Source organism: Gopherus evgoodei, chromosome 1 (genome assembly GCF_007399415.2).
Source record: "Gopherus evgoodei ecotype Sinaloan lineage chromosome 1, rGopEvg1_v1.p, whole genome shotgun sequence".
Lineage (NCBI taxonomy): Eukaryota > Metazoa > Chordata > Testudines > Testudinidae > Gopherus > Gopherus evgoodei.
Genome location: NC_044322.1, coordinates 252,083,796 through 252,099,912, shown reverse-complemented (window position 1 = coordinate 252,099,912; position 16,117 = coordinate 252,083,796). Strand labels below are relative to the sequence as shown.

Genomic DNA, 16,117 nt, shown 5'->3' with positions numbered 1-16,117 from the left:
AAGGATTTAAAAGACTTTACAAACTTTAATGAGTTAAGCCTCACAGTTCTACTATGCAAAAGATTAAGCCACAGGCCCAAAGTCACAGATGAAGCCTGTGGTAAGTAGCTCCACAGTTGTGCCTTGGACTTCTACGGCTCTGCACATGTACACTTATTCACAGAGGTTCATATCATGCCATTCCCACATTCATAGCAGGAAGAATCAAGAGGATGGCTTGTGGGGAGCTGACAGTTTACTCTACTCCCAGATTCTTCCAGCACAGGGCTCTATAGGGAGTATTGGCTATGAGTAAACTGACAGTTACTTCTTTCCCAGCATGAGTCATTTATTTACTACAGCATGGTACAAATCCTTGTTGTTTCCCTTTTCTGTCTTGTTTTTTTTTTAAAGGTCTCCCCTCCTTCTGCCTCTGTTGCTAAGGGGGGGGACTTCACTTATAATAGGCAGTCTCTCCTCCACTAAGGAAGAAGGGCTCCTATACCTGAGGCTGTCTGGAAACCTTTGGGTGACATCACACCACCTCTGTGCAGATTCATCGTTTGTCATGGAAAAACCATTCACCTCCCCACAACTTCCTTCCTCCCCAGACTGGAAAGAGAAACTGTCCATTTTGCCATCACTGACAAAAACAGTCTTGAAAAACACCCCCACTCTCACAGCCCCTCCAACACACACAAGTAGGAGGAGGGAAGAGGTATAAGAGGGGAATAATGTAGTCCTGTTTTCTTCAGACATGGATCCTGCTGTGCCTGGGCAGCGTGGCTTGCCTCTCTTCTGGGATCTAGGTCACACAAGGCCTTTTTGTCCTGAGGCTAATTCTGGCGCTGGCAGCCTCACATCTGCCTGCCAGGTGAGACAGGTCACCAGCTGCAGGTAGAGCACATCTGGACTGTGGAGTAAGTGAAGCCTGGTACAAACAAACATAGCAACTTCACCATAGATAGGAATTTGGGTTAACCCCCCCACCAAAACCCTTGGGTGGAATGAGCTGCTGAGTCTGGTGATTAATGTCCCTGCTGGTGTTTATGAGGCTGTATGAAAGGCAGGTAACTTGCAGAGCTTGGACCGTACACGTTTCTGGCACAACTTGACAGTCACTGGAGGGGAGCGGCAGGCTGACCTTTCAAACTCACTGCAGCAGAACCACCGCCACCTGCGCTCCTCTGGAGCTGGCAGGCCGGAAGAGGAGGACGGGGTTGGGGACGTAGGAGTCTGTGGGTGTCCTCCATTGGAGCTGGGAAGGGATAGAGAAGCGCGAATGGAGGGGCGGGCTAGGCGTGGGCTGAGACAGGGCTGTGTGTGGAATGAGGCAGAGGGCGTCTGGGGTGGCGATTTCTGGTTCCCTCCCCTGTGCGAGATGGCGGAGGGGGAGAAGGATTTGTTAGCGTGCTGGGGGGGGGGCGAAAGGGGGGGGCAGTGGGAGCGGCGAGCAGGGCCGATGAGCGGACAGGAGTGGTGGGGATGGCGCGGGGGGCGGGGGAAGTGTGGTGTTTGCCTTGGCTACCTGAGGAGTGAGTGGAGCTGGGAGCGGGTGAGGATCTGTCTGGTTATTCCTGCCGCAGAGCTGCCTGGTGGGGTTGAGCAGGGGATGGCGAAGGATGTTTGGACAAGAGGAGCCTTTGAAGCTGTTTTCTCGTTCCTCTTCTCTGGACCGGCTCCCCTCCTCCCCCCTATAAAGTCATTAGGCTCTGGTGCCAGCCCTATCTCTGCTCCATCTCTAGTTGTTCCAGCCAGTGCATTCACAGACCTGCTGCCCTGGGGGAACGGGATTGGGGGGTATTATATGGGGTCCTTTTGAAGGGGAGAACTATTTTCGGGAGGAGGGGGGGCTGTTCATTTGCTGCCGTAGAGGCCAGATCATTTCCGAAGCGGTTCTGCATGACAAAGGGGAAGGAGCGAGTTTCTCCCTTTGATCTCCCCCCTGCCAACCCCACACACCTGCCTGTGCGCCCTCCCCCAGCAAACAGATACCCGAGGAAGAAATACCATGAGATGGGGGCTGTCTCTGGATCCCCAACTCTGGACTGGGGCTAAGTAACTTGGAGAGACTCTCGGATTCAGTGAGGGGGGCAGATAAAAGGAAGAGACAGTAGCCTGCGTGAGTCCAGGGGTATTGCCTCTGGGGGTGCATTTTTGCATGGCTGGTGCCTGGGACACCAGGGGTTGTCACTCTGTATTTATCGGGGGTATTATCTTTGGAGAATATGAATGTCAAGGAGAGAGGCATCCTTGGGATGGGGGTAGTGGGGGTCTTAGGTATGGGTGCCCTTTAAGTGCTGTCCTGTCCACCCCTCACCCCTCTCTGCAGCGCTTCACACTGAAGGGCAGCGAGTCTGGGCAGGTGAAGAGATACAGGTTTCCACTGTTAGATCGAGCTCTGTCCCATCCACTTCTGGAACAGAGGTTTGGCCAGCAGCCAGTTCCTTTGCAGTCAGCCTGAGATGGGATCAGACCCTTTGCCCCAGTGACTCCTGGGTCCCAGAAGGAGCTTCATCATTATATCTGCGACTGCAAAAAGGCCTCAGGGCAGGTCTTTCCCTCTGGGGTTATTACAACTCCCAGCGCCTTCTGTTCGACCCAGGAAGGGGCCCCTGGAGGGGTCTTGCTTGCGGCAGGGCGGAGAAAGACCTGATGAAGAGGGGACTGCATGATTCACTCTTCCCCCACTAGCGTTAGCCGCATTAGCAGCTCTTTTTTGCCCTTCGCTCTGCAGGCTCTCCTAGTTGCCCTCATTCCTGGAAGATCTCCAGGCGGCTGGCTAGGTGGGAGGGCTGGATCGCACCCTACTGTGCACGTAAAGAAGGGGTGGGGATGTTAGGGTTGCTATGTAAAAAAATGGGGAGGGGGCTGCTAGTTTTCTCTCCTTTCCCTTTTCTCTCCAGTGCACCCTCTCCCAGCTCACGCTGCCCCTTCCTTTTCTCTCTCCTCACACTCCCTCGTCCTTCCCTTTGCAGGGCTCTTTCCTCTCCTCCCCTCCCCAAGTGTCACTAGCTGACAAGCCCTGGAAGTGTGCATTCCCAGGGACCCTGGAGTGCGGACCAATCAAAGGCAGATGGACCCTCATAAAAGCCCTGCAGGTCCCGGAGTGCTGCTGGCCGGTCACTGGGGAAGGAAGCAGGGCGGGGGAGGGGTCTGCAGGCAGGACTGGCTGTGCGCAAGGGGTCCCGCCCGGAGAGCTTTGGAGCAGAGAGACCTGGGAGGGGGCGCTCGGCTTCCCTGGAGCACGACCCTGATGTGATCCCCGCACGCCCGTTGGACTCAGGCCCCTCTCTGGGGTTGCTCCTCGTTTTGCAGGGAGCCTTGTCTTGGAGCCTGTCGGTTCAAGGGCTCTTCCAAGGGCGCCGGAGCCGGGAAAAGCGCACTATGACCGGGACGAGGCTGCTGCTCACCGTCGCTCTCCTCTGCAGCTGCACCCAGCTTCTGGCGGACGCGAATTCCTGGTGGTGAGTCTCAAGTCACTGCTTTCCATTCGTTGTCCTCCTTTGGGGTGCAGGTGATTTTCCAATGTAGGGAAGTGGGACTTTGCAGCCCGCTGGGAGAGTCAGGGCTGCTCTTCCCCCGGGCTCCGGGGGCTTTGCGCCCATGTTCGAGTGAAAATCGGCGGGTTTCGTGGTTTTCTTGCTGTACCTGCAAGAAGTCTCCAGATCCGCCCCCCTCCCACCTTGGAAAGAAACCTACGTCTCTTCCCCACCCAATTCTGCTTGAGAGAATTTCAGGGATCTCGGCTGGTTGCCCCTCTGCGGTAAAGCCCACGCGAAAGGATCGTTAAGGTTTCCTGTTAATTGTCCAACTCTCGACAAACCCCTTTTCTAGGAGAGGAAAATGTCCAAAGTTGGAGGCAGCGCTTACTGGCAGTTCTCAGAAACAGATTAACTCTTTTTTGTGTGTGCAAAGCCTCAGCGCATTGCCTTCCCCATCCCGAGTGTCTCTTTATGTTTTAACTCAGGTTACAAACGCGGTGTTTGTTCCTGCCAAAGTCCTGGAAAAGATTAGCATCTGGTAGAGCCGTACCAGAGATCTGCCCAGCCTCAGCCCCTGGCTGGCAGGAAGGTACTGGCACGGACTCCCGATTAGGCCTGGAGACACCCCGAGATCGGAACTCGCTGATTATTTTTTTGGTTCCCTCTCTTCCCTTTTTTGATGTTTTTTTCTTATTCCAGGTCTTTGGCGATGAACCCAGTTCAGAGACCTGAGATGTACATTATAGGAGCCCAGCCTGTGTGCAGCCAACTCCCCGGGCTCTCCCCAGGCCAGAGGAAGCTCTGCCAGCTCTACCAGGAACACATGGTGTACATCGGAGAAGGAGCTAAAAATGCCATCAAGGAGTGCCAGTACCAGTTCCGGCAGAGGAGGTGGAACTGCAGCACAGTGGACAATACCTCTGTCTTTGGCAGGGTAATGAAAATAGGTAAGGGTGGCAGCGGTGGCAGCAGAGGCAGGATGGGGAGCGGGTGGCTGGGAGGCTGTTGCCTATACTCATGGCGATGTAGAGCTGGTCTGTTCAAATACACATTTAGCAGCAGGGCCACCCATTAGCAGAGGTTCGAAATCCGCATTGAACGAACCGTTTCCATTTCCTGAAATGCGCAAGCTTCTTAATTGAGCAGGGAGCGCATAAGCCCTCGCGTCCAGCCACCTCTCTCCGTTCGCGCTTGTCCAGGGGCACCGGTCTGGATGGCCTCCCCTCGCCCATTGAACGCCGTAATGCGGAGCTGGGGTTTAGCGGGGTTTTTTTTGGGGGGGGGGCGCTGATTGTGTTTATTGATCGGGGAGGGTGGCGAGGGAAGAGGATAAAAGCAGTAACCGCCGATCCAGGTTGACGGCCCCAGAGCCCCTGGCTACAGGGAGCGCAGCCCGGCTAAACGGCACTCCCTGCGTGGGAGCCCTTGTTTACCTGGGAGGGAGGTTTGGACAATTCCTACCCCGCTGGCGGTAAGAGGCGCATTGACGGGCCATTGCCGCGCTTGAATCGAGGTGTGACCTGGGGACATTGTCCCCGCTCCTTTTGAAATGCAATCCTCCGCTGGCAAGGCCCTGAGAAATCCGGGCGTAGTTTGATGTGTCCGACCGCCAGGACAATAAAGAGAGGGTGTTAAAATGGTAGTAGGCCACCCCCCAGCATCCCGCCCCTTTCAGTCAGGACGCTTCCCACCCCCACCCACCAAGCCAATTATTTACCACTGAATGACCCATGCAGCACTAGCCTCGCCACCCCAGTGATGGGCTCAGGGATACCATTTAATGGCGCATGGCGTGAATCCTCGGTCTTCAGCCCCCGAGGCCTGGGAGTGGAGATTCCTAGCGAGGCTCCCTTGGACGCGGCCCGGGAACAATACATGCAGCTTTAGCTTCCTTGCCCCGAGAGCAGCCCGCGTGTCTCTGCTCTGAAGCAGCAGGCTCGGGCCCAGGCTGCAGAGCGCAGGGGCCGCCGGCGGAGCTTTGCTGACAAACTCAGTCACCGCGCTGGAGGGCTGGTCACTGTCACTGAGCCTGCAGATTCCCAACCCTGTCAAGCCCCAGCGGCTTCTCTCTCGCCGTCCAGCCCCCTCACATTCCTCTGCCTCTCCCGGACACACCCCTTCTGATTCCCACTCCCTGACTCGTACTTTCAGCCTCCCACACCATTCTCCTGAACATACCCAGGGCCATACGCACGTTCCTGTGCTCCTCCGGAAGGAGAGTGAGGGGATGTTGCCAAGGCCAAAAGTATATCTGGTGTATCTAGCTAGCTAGCTGCCAGAGAGATAGATAGATGACAAATTCATGGTGGATAGGGCCATCAATAGCTATTAGCCCAGACGGTCAGGGTGACAACTGCATACTCCAGGTGTCCTTATATCTCCAACTCCCAGAAGCAGGGACTGGATGACAAGGGATGGACATGGATCACTCAATAATTTCCCTGTTTTGGTCATTACCTCTGAAGCATCTGGCACTGGCCACTGTCGGAAGACTGGGCTCGATGGACCATTGGTCTGACCCAGTATGGCCATTCTTATGTTCTTGAGTCACTGGGTGGGAAACAGGACAGATGGAGGGACAGGAACCTAAAACTTTTAACATCTGCCGCCGGGGAATGAAAAGTGAATCCATCATGAAGGGATGCATTTGAGGATGGAGCTATGTAATAAAATAACAGGAACTACCCCTCTGACACACCTCTTAGTTTGGTGGGCATTGCTCAGCGGGATTCAAAGCCTGGGGTAAATTTTGGCTCCCAGAAAAAGTTACAGCAATTCCACAGGAACAAAGGCTTGGGAAGTGTCCCATGTAGAGACAGATTCCTTTCCCCTTCAGTACCTCTCCACCCATCACAGTTTTGTCCATGAGTTAGGAGACAAGTCCAAACCCGAGTGGGGAAGCAGAGTGAACAAAAGGGAAGCAAAAGCCAGAGGTGAAGGAAAAGGGGGTCAAGGGATGAACGGAGGACACAGGGAGGGTGGGGGTTATGGGGGGAAAGGAGCCAAAATGAAATGGAGAAGGAGTAGAAACAGAGAAAGGCTGTCTCCCCATCCTTTCAATTACAATGATCCTGGTAACTTTGCCCACTCTTTGGTTTTGGTGGTAAAACAGTGGTGGCCTGTGTGAGTGTCTAGTGTGGATGTGGTGATAGGTGTCTCTGATGGCTACGGTGTTTGTGGTGTTGGATATCTGGTGGCAATATTGGTGTAGATGTTTTTGCTAGTTATGGTATAGGTGGTGGTGGGTGTCTGTGGTAGAGGGGGTGTGTTTATGTGTGGTGGTGTGCATGTGTGTCTAGTTGTGTGTGTGTGGTGGTGGCTGTTGGGGACATGGTTTGTGGTGTGTCCACTATTTAAAAACTTAACTTCTAATACAGATATTTGAACGTGTCCCCTCTGTACCTCGTTCCTGGTATATTCTCATGAGGGTGCACACTCAGATACAAACTGAAAACAGTAGAATGGCAAGAAAAGTGATATAGGTGTTGCAAAAGTTTACAAATCTATAAATCTGAGGTGTCTCTTGCACAGGACTGGGCTTCACAGTGTCATGAGTTTTATGATAATTAATCATTATTGTCTATTACTGAGGTCATGTCTACACTACACTACACTTACATTCGTGTAGCTGCACTGGTGCAGCTATGCTGCTGTAGTGCATCTGGTGAAGACGCTCTATGCTGATGAGAGCACGCGTTCCTGTCAGCATGATTACTTCACTTCTGCAAGAGGTGGAAGCTATGTCGCTGGGAGAGCATCTTCTGCTGACAGCACTGGTGTGGTCAGCGCTTAGGTTGCTGTAACTTGCATCACTTGGGGTGTATGTTTGTCTTTTTCACACCCCTGAGCTAGGTAAGTTAGATCAGCTTGGGGGGGGATGTAGACTTGCCCTTTGTCAATGACAAGCTGCTACATAGGGTGATGTTATTGCTACTGTCTCTCTTCTCCTAGGCTTAGGTACAGTTCTTTTGGATTGATTTTTTATTAAATGTCTTCTGTAATTTCAGATAATTTGAGGAAATATGTTTTTGATATTGGAGTAGAAATCAAGCCATTTCAATCTCTTCTGTAGCATGTTGGTGTAAAGTCATTCTTCTCTGAGTTTGTGGTTTTATTCCATTTTTAACCTGTAGGCTTCAATTCTGTATTGCATTCTGGTTCCTTTATGCTGTTCCAGTGGCATAAAGGGGCTGGAAACCAGATGCATTTCCTCACTGGGGAATATCTCCAGTGGTGGTACAGAGCATGTCAGAGTCTAGGGAGAGGAGAAGGGATAAGTAATAGGAGAAAGAGGGTCTGGCCAGAATGCTCCAATGGTTCTGGTCTGTCAGCCAACAATCAGGGCATAAATTAAAGAAGCCCCAAGCACTGTTCTAGGCCATGCTGGGGGCTGCCCATAAGCACCCAAATCCAGGAAATACTTCTGTTGTGTGAAGGCAGCTTTTCCCTTCACCCTCAAAAGACTACACCAAGCACAGTTTGGCCACAGCTTAGAATGGTAGGCCCTGGTTTATGGTTACTTGAGCTATGTCTACATTAGAGAGCTTACATCAGAGCAGCTGTACTGATACAGCTGTGGCGCTGTAAGATTTCTTATGTAGACACTCTCCCCTTGGCATAATTAATCCATCCCTAACAAGCAGCGGTAGCCATGTTGGCGGGAGAAGTGCCTGTGGACATAGCACTGTGCACAATACCACTTATGTCAGCATAATTTATGTTACTCTGGGGGTGGAATATTCACATCCCTGAGCAACATAAATTTTGCCAACTTGAGTGGTAGTGCAGACATAGCCTTGCTCTATGTTTAGTAAGTCTGCCTTAGTTTTGTATATTTTACAGTGGTAAGGCAGTCTGCTAGCATGCAGATTTTGTTCAGGGATGTGTAGCACTTTAACTGGTTGTGTTATATTTGTTTTTCTAAGCGACTGTTTCTTTGAGTATTGTTATAGGTTTTGGTCTAGTCTAGTTTGGCAAAGAGCAATTTCTGATCACTGAAGTACAGAAATTGCCCTTCAGAAATTGATCCCTGCCCTATAATAGAGATTTCGTATATTCTTAAGGCTGCATTTCTTAAAGGGGAGGATAAAGAAACATATAATGTAATGTAAAGAATTTACTACTGGGAGTATCTTCTGAGAGGAAACCATATTCTGTTCCCACCCCAATCCAGTCATTCTCGCCTGACTGGGCTGTCCCACGTCATCCAGTTGAGCCCTATAATTTCTAGAGCTGGTTGAAAAATGATATGTTCCATGAAAAATGTCTGAGTTTTTAGTTGGTTTTCCTTCCTTTCTGCCCACCTTTCTTTTCAGTGGTGACATGGAAAAAGGAAAAGGGGAGAAAAGGAAAAAGAGGTGAAAGGGAGAGAAGGGGAAAAACCAAAAGAATTTTAGTATTTAATATTTGTTATAGTAATTGTAAAAATTGGAAAATGTAAGAAAAATAAACATGTTCTGCAATTTAAAAAAGAATGAGACAATTTTTCATCATAAAAATTTAGAAATACACTTTTTAGCCAGCTCTCATTATCTTTTTTGCCTCACTCTTCCACCAAGTTCAGGTCTGCCTCTCCTTCCTTTCCAGGCAATCCCCTTGAAAAGACTTGCTGGGATTGGTTCACCTTTGAGTCCCGAAAGGAGAGTCTAAAGCTCAAGTTAGCATTTTCACAATTGATGCCTACAGCCTGTCTTATCACATCCCAATATCGCCCTAGTTTATTCCCACTGCTTTGATTGTGCAGTGGACACTGGAGGGCAGTAGAGCTCCACAGAGAAGGTACTGGAGCACTCCATTGCTAATGTCACTCAGAAGACAGACCTTAAAAACACCTAGGAAAGCAGAGAGAACCTGGGAACAGAGTATAGAGCAAATGCTGCACGGACAATCACAGTACTCAGATGGCCTTGGCATGCAGACCTAGAATGGGGGATATAAAAACAGGAAGCTTAAAATGCTGTGGGGTTTATCGCGTTACTCCAAATAACATTCTCTGTTCATGTTTGCTCACTTTTAATGAAAATAACTTACTAAACATGTGACATGACTCCATAGCTGTGTGGAACAGAGGTACATTTGGGTCTGAAATGAGGGATAACCATTGTAATGAAGGCCATTTGAATGGAGTGATATCAGTGCACCCACGTGTGTTCACACACCACTGTGCCACACCTTACAAAAACCTCGATAGATAGATCTACATATTTGCTTTGTACTAGAGATGATCCTGGTCTAAACCTGATTGTAGCTTCATGACTGATCTGGGGTGTATCAAAACTGTAGGTCCATGCACCCTCAAACTTCAATGGGTTTGAAATCCAGATCTGAATTTTGCAACTTAGGTTTATGTCTACTTTATACTTTCAGGACCTGGATCTTAAATATACATCAGACAGGTGCGCCCAGGGCACTGGTGCTGTCAGACTCCTCAGCTGAATATGCTATAAAGCCTGGTCTATAGATTTTGTACCAGTATACTTATGTTGGTTAGAGGTGTGAATTTTTTTTTTACTGATACAGTTATATAGTAAAAGCTGTTTTATCTAGCATGTTGGGGGAATAGGGAGTGCGGGTAAGTGAAAAATGCCGGTTAATTAAGAGGGAGTGAATTTGCGTGTGGGAGGGGGTGTGGCACTGGGGTGCAGGAGTGGGTGTGGGGTTTGGGTGAAGGAGGGGGTTTGGGGCAGTGGGTTGGGGCACGGGATGCTGGATTCAGGGTGCGCTTATCTTGGACAGCTTCCCACAAGCACCAACCTGTCCTGGCTGCTCCTAGGCAGAGACGTGGCAGGAAGCTCTACACACTACCTCTGCCTGCAGGTACCGCCCCCACAGCTCCCACTGGCCGCAGTTTTCAGCCAATGAGAGCTGTGGAGCTAGCGCTTCCTCCTAGGAGCAGCCGGGACAGGTTGCTGCTTGCGGAGAGCCGCCCGAGGTGAGCGTCCCCCTGGATCCTGCATCATGTGCCTCAACCCGCTGCCCTGAGCCCCCTCCTGCACCAAACTCCTTCCCAGAGCCCGTGCTCCACACTCCCTCCTGCACCCCAATCCCCTGCTGACCCCGCACCAATCAGACTATAAACTGGAATTTCAATGAAGATCAGAAATGCCGGTTTATAGAGCTTCCCGGCTGGTGAAGTGCTGGAAGAAACAGCTTTTACTGTACCCGGTAAAACCCCTAGTGTGGATATAATTATAATAACTGATATAGAAGTGCCTTATATCAGTATAGCTTATTCTCCTCTCTGTATAGGAATGAACTATACCTGTATATTAGAGAGACTATGTGTGTGAGGTAATATTTTTTAGTGGACCAACAAGCGTTGGAGCTTACACAGAGCTCTTCTTCAATTCTGTGTAAGCTTGAAAGCTTGTCTCTTTCACCAACAGAAGTTGGTCCTATAAAAGATATGACCTCACCCACCTTGTCTGTTTAATGTTCTGAGACAGATAGGGCTACTGTATATTGCAGTGTTGTTGTAGCCATGCTGGTCCCAGGTTATTAGAGAGACCAGAAGAAGAGCTCTGTGTAACTCAAGAGCTTGTCTCTTTCACCAACAGAAGTTGTTCCAATAAAAGATATTACCTCATCCACCTTCTCTCACTCCACTTGTATAAGCATTGTACCATTTTTAAGCTATCCATACTGGTATAGTTACTCAGATACATTACAGCACAGTTGCTGCACACACCACATGCATTGTGACATAAATATGCTGCAGCATGGATGCTATACATTCATACAAATACTTATCTACTGGAGGGTGGACCTCTTTCACAGCTTATTTGGTAGCTATTCCACGTCTCCTTCTGAAACAAGGAAATCAATGCAATAACAGCAGTTGACATGCTGTGTTGAACTAAGTAGAAAAACAAAAGCTAGACATAATAGCACATCTTACTTTGCCATAAGAGAAAGTGATTCTGTGAATCATTCCTACACTCTCGAAAAATGTCACAGATGACTGTACCACTGGGTTTCATGGGGGTTCTCTTTATATGGTAAGTCCTCTCCTTGTTTGCATTTCACTAGAAAATTTTCCCAACAAACCACTCTATGCAAGGGTGGTACCCCTCACAGTCCTGTCTTTGTCTTGGGTCGTTAACCACTAAACTGGTGTTAAGTTGCTAATAATGACGGTTTCTCAGGATGTGCAAATTGAAAAAAGAGGACACCCAAACCACCAGCTCAGTCCTGCCAGGAGGCCTGATGCATGATTTACAGTGTATTCTTAAAATATCCATTTTTGGTGATACTCTAAGGGTATATCTCACTATAAGAACTACAATTGTAGTGCTATAGTGTAGACACTTACTACAGCGATGGAAGGGGGTTTTCCATCGCTGTAGTAACTCCACCTCCTTAAGAAACTGTCATTAGGTCAATGAAAAAATTCTTCCATCCACCTTAGTTCTTAGCTGGACTTAGCTAAGGCTATGTCTACACTGCACTTTTGTTGTTAAAACTTTTGTCAGTCAGGGCTGTGAAAAAAACACACCGCGACCAACAAAAGTTTTAACAACAAAAAGTCCCGATGTGGACAGCATTTTGTCATTGGGAGATGCTCTCCTGCTGACAAAGCTACTGCCCCTCCTTGGAGGTGGTTTTATTTTGCTGGCAGGAGAGAGCAGTGTAGACATAGCCTATGTCTCTTGGGGTGAATTTTTCACACCCCTGAGCAACGTAGCTAGGGTGAACTAAGTTTTAGGTGTAGACCAGGCCTAATTCAGCTGAGAAAATTAGTGGGCAGTTTGATATCGGGATTGGTACTAGTACTTTGGATCTGTAGCTCTTCACACTTAGGTTGCTGGTGCAAATGAAGCTCAGGTAATCATTCTCTGTATCACCTGAAGGCTGTTTGGTGACATACATGGAAGTCTTGGAGAGTCTCAGTTCAGTTCCTTATTTTTATATTCAGTGCTCACATTCTTGTCCATGCTGTACAATACACAGATGGAGCTATGATTCATGCCCCAAAGCATTACAATCTAAACTGGACAGACAATACAGTTAAGATACATAATTTGAGCAGAGGAAGGTGGACACCTCAAAGCAGGGAAGTTCCTAGAGGACAGGTATTCAGTTCCTCAGTTCCATTGAAACTAAGACCTTGTCTAAACGAGAAGGTTGTCGACCAGTTAATATAGGCCTTGTCTATATGGGAAAGTTTTAACAATAATACTGATATAGTTATACAGGTATGGTTATAGTTACACTAGCATAGTCCCTTGTGTGGATATTCTTACTTCGGTTTAAGAATGGCTTATTTTGGTTTAGCTTAAGCCAATTCCTAATTCACTTTAGCTAAAATAAAATAAGGAAGGTTTTAACTGAAACAAAAGCGTCTATTCAAGGGTTCACACCAGTTTAACTAAATTGATTTAAAATCACCTTTAGTTAAACCAGAGCAACTTTCTTGTGTAGATAAGGCCTACTTGCACTTCGTCCCCACTTATTTGCAGTCTCACCAAATAGGTCAAGAACTGAATTTTTATGGAGAGTGAATTACCCTCCCACTTCTTGCACATTCCCTCCAGGTCAGGATTAAAACATGTTCATGGATCCACGTGGGGGGGGGGGGGAAAGGGGGAGAGAGCTTGGGCGGCTGCTGTCTCTTCTGTAAATAAAGGACTTTCACTTCCAGGGTGCTTAACAGCGCAAGCACTATTGGAATACAAATAATAAATAATAAAATTAATAATAATTGTAACCTTTCTCTGACAGCCCCTCCACAAGTATACCTCCTCCCCAAATTAGAGCCTTAAATGTTTTATTTTTCACTGTGTATATCATTACCAGGAAACAACCTCAGGCCATAAAAGAGACCCCAGCCCCAGCCCAGGTATGTCAGAGAGCTGGGTTTGCTATTGGTACTGACTACACTAAAATTGCTGGAATAGGATAGTCGGAGTCTTGTGGATGGACTCTTTAAATACAAACAAAGTGAGGAATGCAAACCTATGTTATGAACAGCTCCTGTTTGAATTTCCCATCCCATCCATCTCTTATCTGCCAGTGCAGAATTGTTCCTTACAATACATTATCCCATACTTTTCCCAACCTAATTTCAAATGTCCTGTGCCTTTCGGCTCATACCGCTTTCCATTGCTGTACAGTCTATTAGGTCTCCCCATGACAGGTGTTGTATTTATCAAAGGAGGTTTGTCTTTTGTTAATCTTCTCCTCCTCCTGCTCTCCCAGGTAGTCGAGAGACCGCCTTCACCTATGCCGTTAGTGCCGCTGGGGTGGTGAACGCCATCAGCCGTGCATGCCGCGAAGGAGAGCTTTCCACCTGTGGCTGCAGCCGGACAGCCCGTCCCAAGGACTTGCCCCGAGACTGGCTATGGGGTGGCTGCGGGGATAATGTGGAGTATGGCTACCGTTTCGCCAAGGAGTTTGTGGATGCCAGGGAGAGGGAGAAGAACTACGCGAAGGGATCGGAGGAGCAGGCTCGCACACTCATGAACTTGCAGAACAATGAGGCTGGTCGCAGGGTAAGCTGGATGCTGGCCCTTTCCTTTTGGTTGGAGCAGAGGCAGATCAAGAACTCGTGTGTTTGGGTGTCAAGTCACTCATGGGTGGTGATGAACAGTATTAGTCAGTCAGTTATGGGCCAGAGGATACCAGTAACTCCCTTGGTATGGTGCAGTGTCCTAGGTTCACCATTTCTTTGTAAATCCTACAGTCAAGATCAGTTTGGCACTTACAGAAGAACCTCAGCGTTATAGATGCCTTGCCTTGGGAATGGAGGTTGTCCATAACTCCAAACAAGATGTTGCAGATTTCAGCCTCGGGGGAGTTGGGGCTGCAGCCACAGGGTTGAGCGGGGGTGTGTGTGTCAGGGCTCAGGGTGGGGGGGAATGGAAGGTTGGGGCTTCCGACCTTAGAAGCTGCCAGGGCTCCCAGCGAGGGCTCAGGGCTTCTGCTCCCTGGGAGCACCAGGGCTCAGGGTTATAGACCTGGGGGGAGCACTGGGCCTTGGGGCTTCAGCCCTGTGGGGGGGCACTGGGGATCGGGGCTTCAGCCCACAAGTCCGCTCCTAATTACAGCCGGGGGGGGGGCAGGGGCACCAGGGATCGGGGCTTCAGCCCTGCAGCTTAGTTCCCAGCTTCAGGGCTTGGGGCATCAGCCCCGCGGCTTCACTCCCAGTTTCAGCCAGGGGAGGAAGGTGTGCAGCCAGGGCTCAGGGCTTTAGCTATGGGGAGAGCGCTGGGGCTGAAACCGGTGCTCCCCACATAGCTAAAGTCCCAAGCCCTGGTGCCCCCCCACACCCCCCCGGCCCCTGAAACCAGGAGCAGAGATGCAGGACTGAAGACCCAATTCCCAACATCCCCTGCGGGGCTGAAGCTGGGAACGGAGCTGTGGGGCTGAAGACATGAGCCCCAGCACTCCCCCCAGTCTAAAGCCCTGAGCCCCAGTGCTCCCAAGGGTCAGAAGCCTCAAAACCCCGCTCTGGAGACCTGACCCCCTCGACACTGCAGTTGCAGCCGCAAGCCCCCCAATGGCTGAAGCACTAAGGCAGTACAGTATTTGGTTTTTTTTATTTTGTCTACTCTGCTGCCTGATTGAGGCCTTCTGGTTTCACAGGGTGTCCAGTAGATGAGTAAGTCTGTAACCCCACTGTTCATATCTTGAGGTTCTACTGTAGTTTTCTCTGGCCAGCAAGTGAATTAGGGCCAGTGAAGAGCTCCAAGGTGTGTCCAAAGCCTTTTGTCTGCTAAACCACTGGGTGCCATGGACATTCAGGGCCAGATCCTCAGCCCTGCTAAATCAATTTTGTACTGCCCAGGCACATTTGGGGATTTAGGCCTCAGTCAGTTTTTCCTCCAACATACAACCTTACTGGGGTTGCCGAAGTGGGACCTTGGTAGTGGGGTGGGGTTGGGGACATTCCTGTGACACTGAATTTTCTTTCACCTGTCATTCAGAGATTCACAGAGTTTCAGGCCAGAAGGGACCTTTAGATCATCCAGTCTGTCAGAGTATTACATTTCACCCAGTTATCCCTGTACTGAGCCCAATAACTTTTGTCTGACTGAAACATAACTTGTGTTTGGCTAATATTCATCTTTCAAAAGGGCATCCAATCTTGATCTGGAGACATCGGGAGATGGAGAATCCACCACTTCCCTTGGTAGTTTGTTTCAATGGTTAATAACCCTCACTGTTAAAATTTTGTGACTTATTTCTAATTTGAGTTTGTCTGGCTTTAGCTTCCAGTTATTGGTTCTTGTTGTGCTTTTCTCCACAAGGTTAAAGATCCTTCGGTACCCTGTATTTCCCCCCCGATGAGGTACAATCTAAACAGATCAAACTCTTTAAGTCTCTTACTGTAAGGCATTTTCTTCAACCCTCACATAATTTTTATCTCTTTTCTGCATCCTCTCTAATTTTTCAACATCTCCTTTAAATGTGGACACCAGAACTGTATGAATCGTTTCTGTATTGGTCTCACCAATGCTGTGTACAGAAGTAAAATCATCTCTCCACTCCTACTCCCTATTCTCCTGTTTATATATCCAAGGATCACGCTAGCCCTCTTTGCCACAGCATTGCACTGGGAGCTCATGCTCAGTTGTTTGCCCACTACGATCCCTAAATCTTTTTCAGAGTCACCGGTTTCTGGCATTCTGTAGGTATGGCATGCATTCCTTATT

The 16,117-nt window shown here is 49.1% G+C and overlaps 1 protein-coding gene across 1 annotated transcript in view; it reads left to right on the top strand.

Moving 5' to 3' along the window:
* Nucleotides 1-16,117, top strand: part of WNT5B (Wnt family member 5B) — a 102,064-nt gene that overhangs the window by 78,408 nt on the left and 7,539 nt on the right. Inside the window, exons 2-4 of the mRNA XM_030543030.1 lie at nt 3,298-3,446; nt 4,164-4,411; nt 13,662-13,954. Of these exons, the coding sequence (XP_030398890.1) occupies nt 3,298-3,446; nt 4,164-4,411; nt 13,662-13,954 (690 nt within the window). The remainder of the gene's footprint in view (nt 1-3,297; nt 3,447-4,163; nt 4,412-13,661; nt 13,955-16,117) is intronic.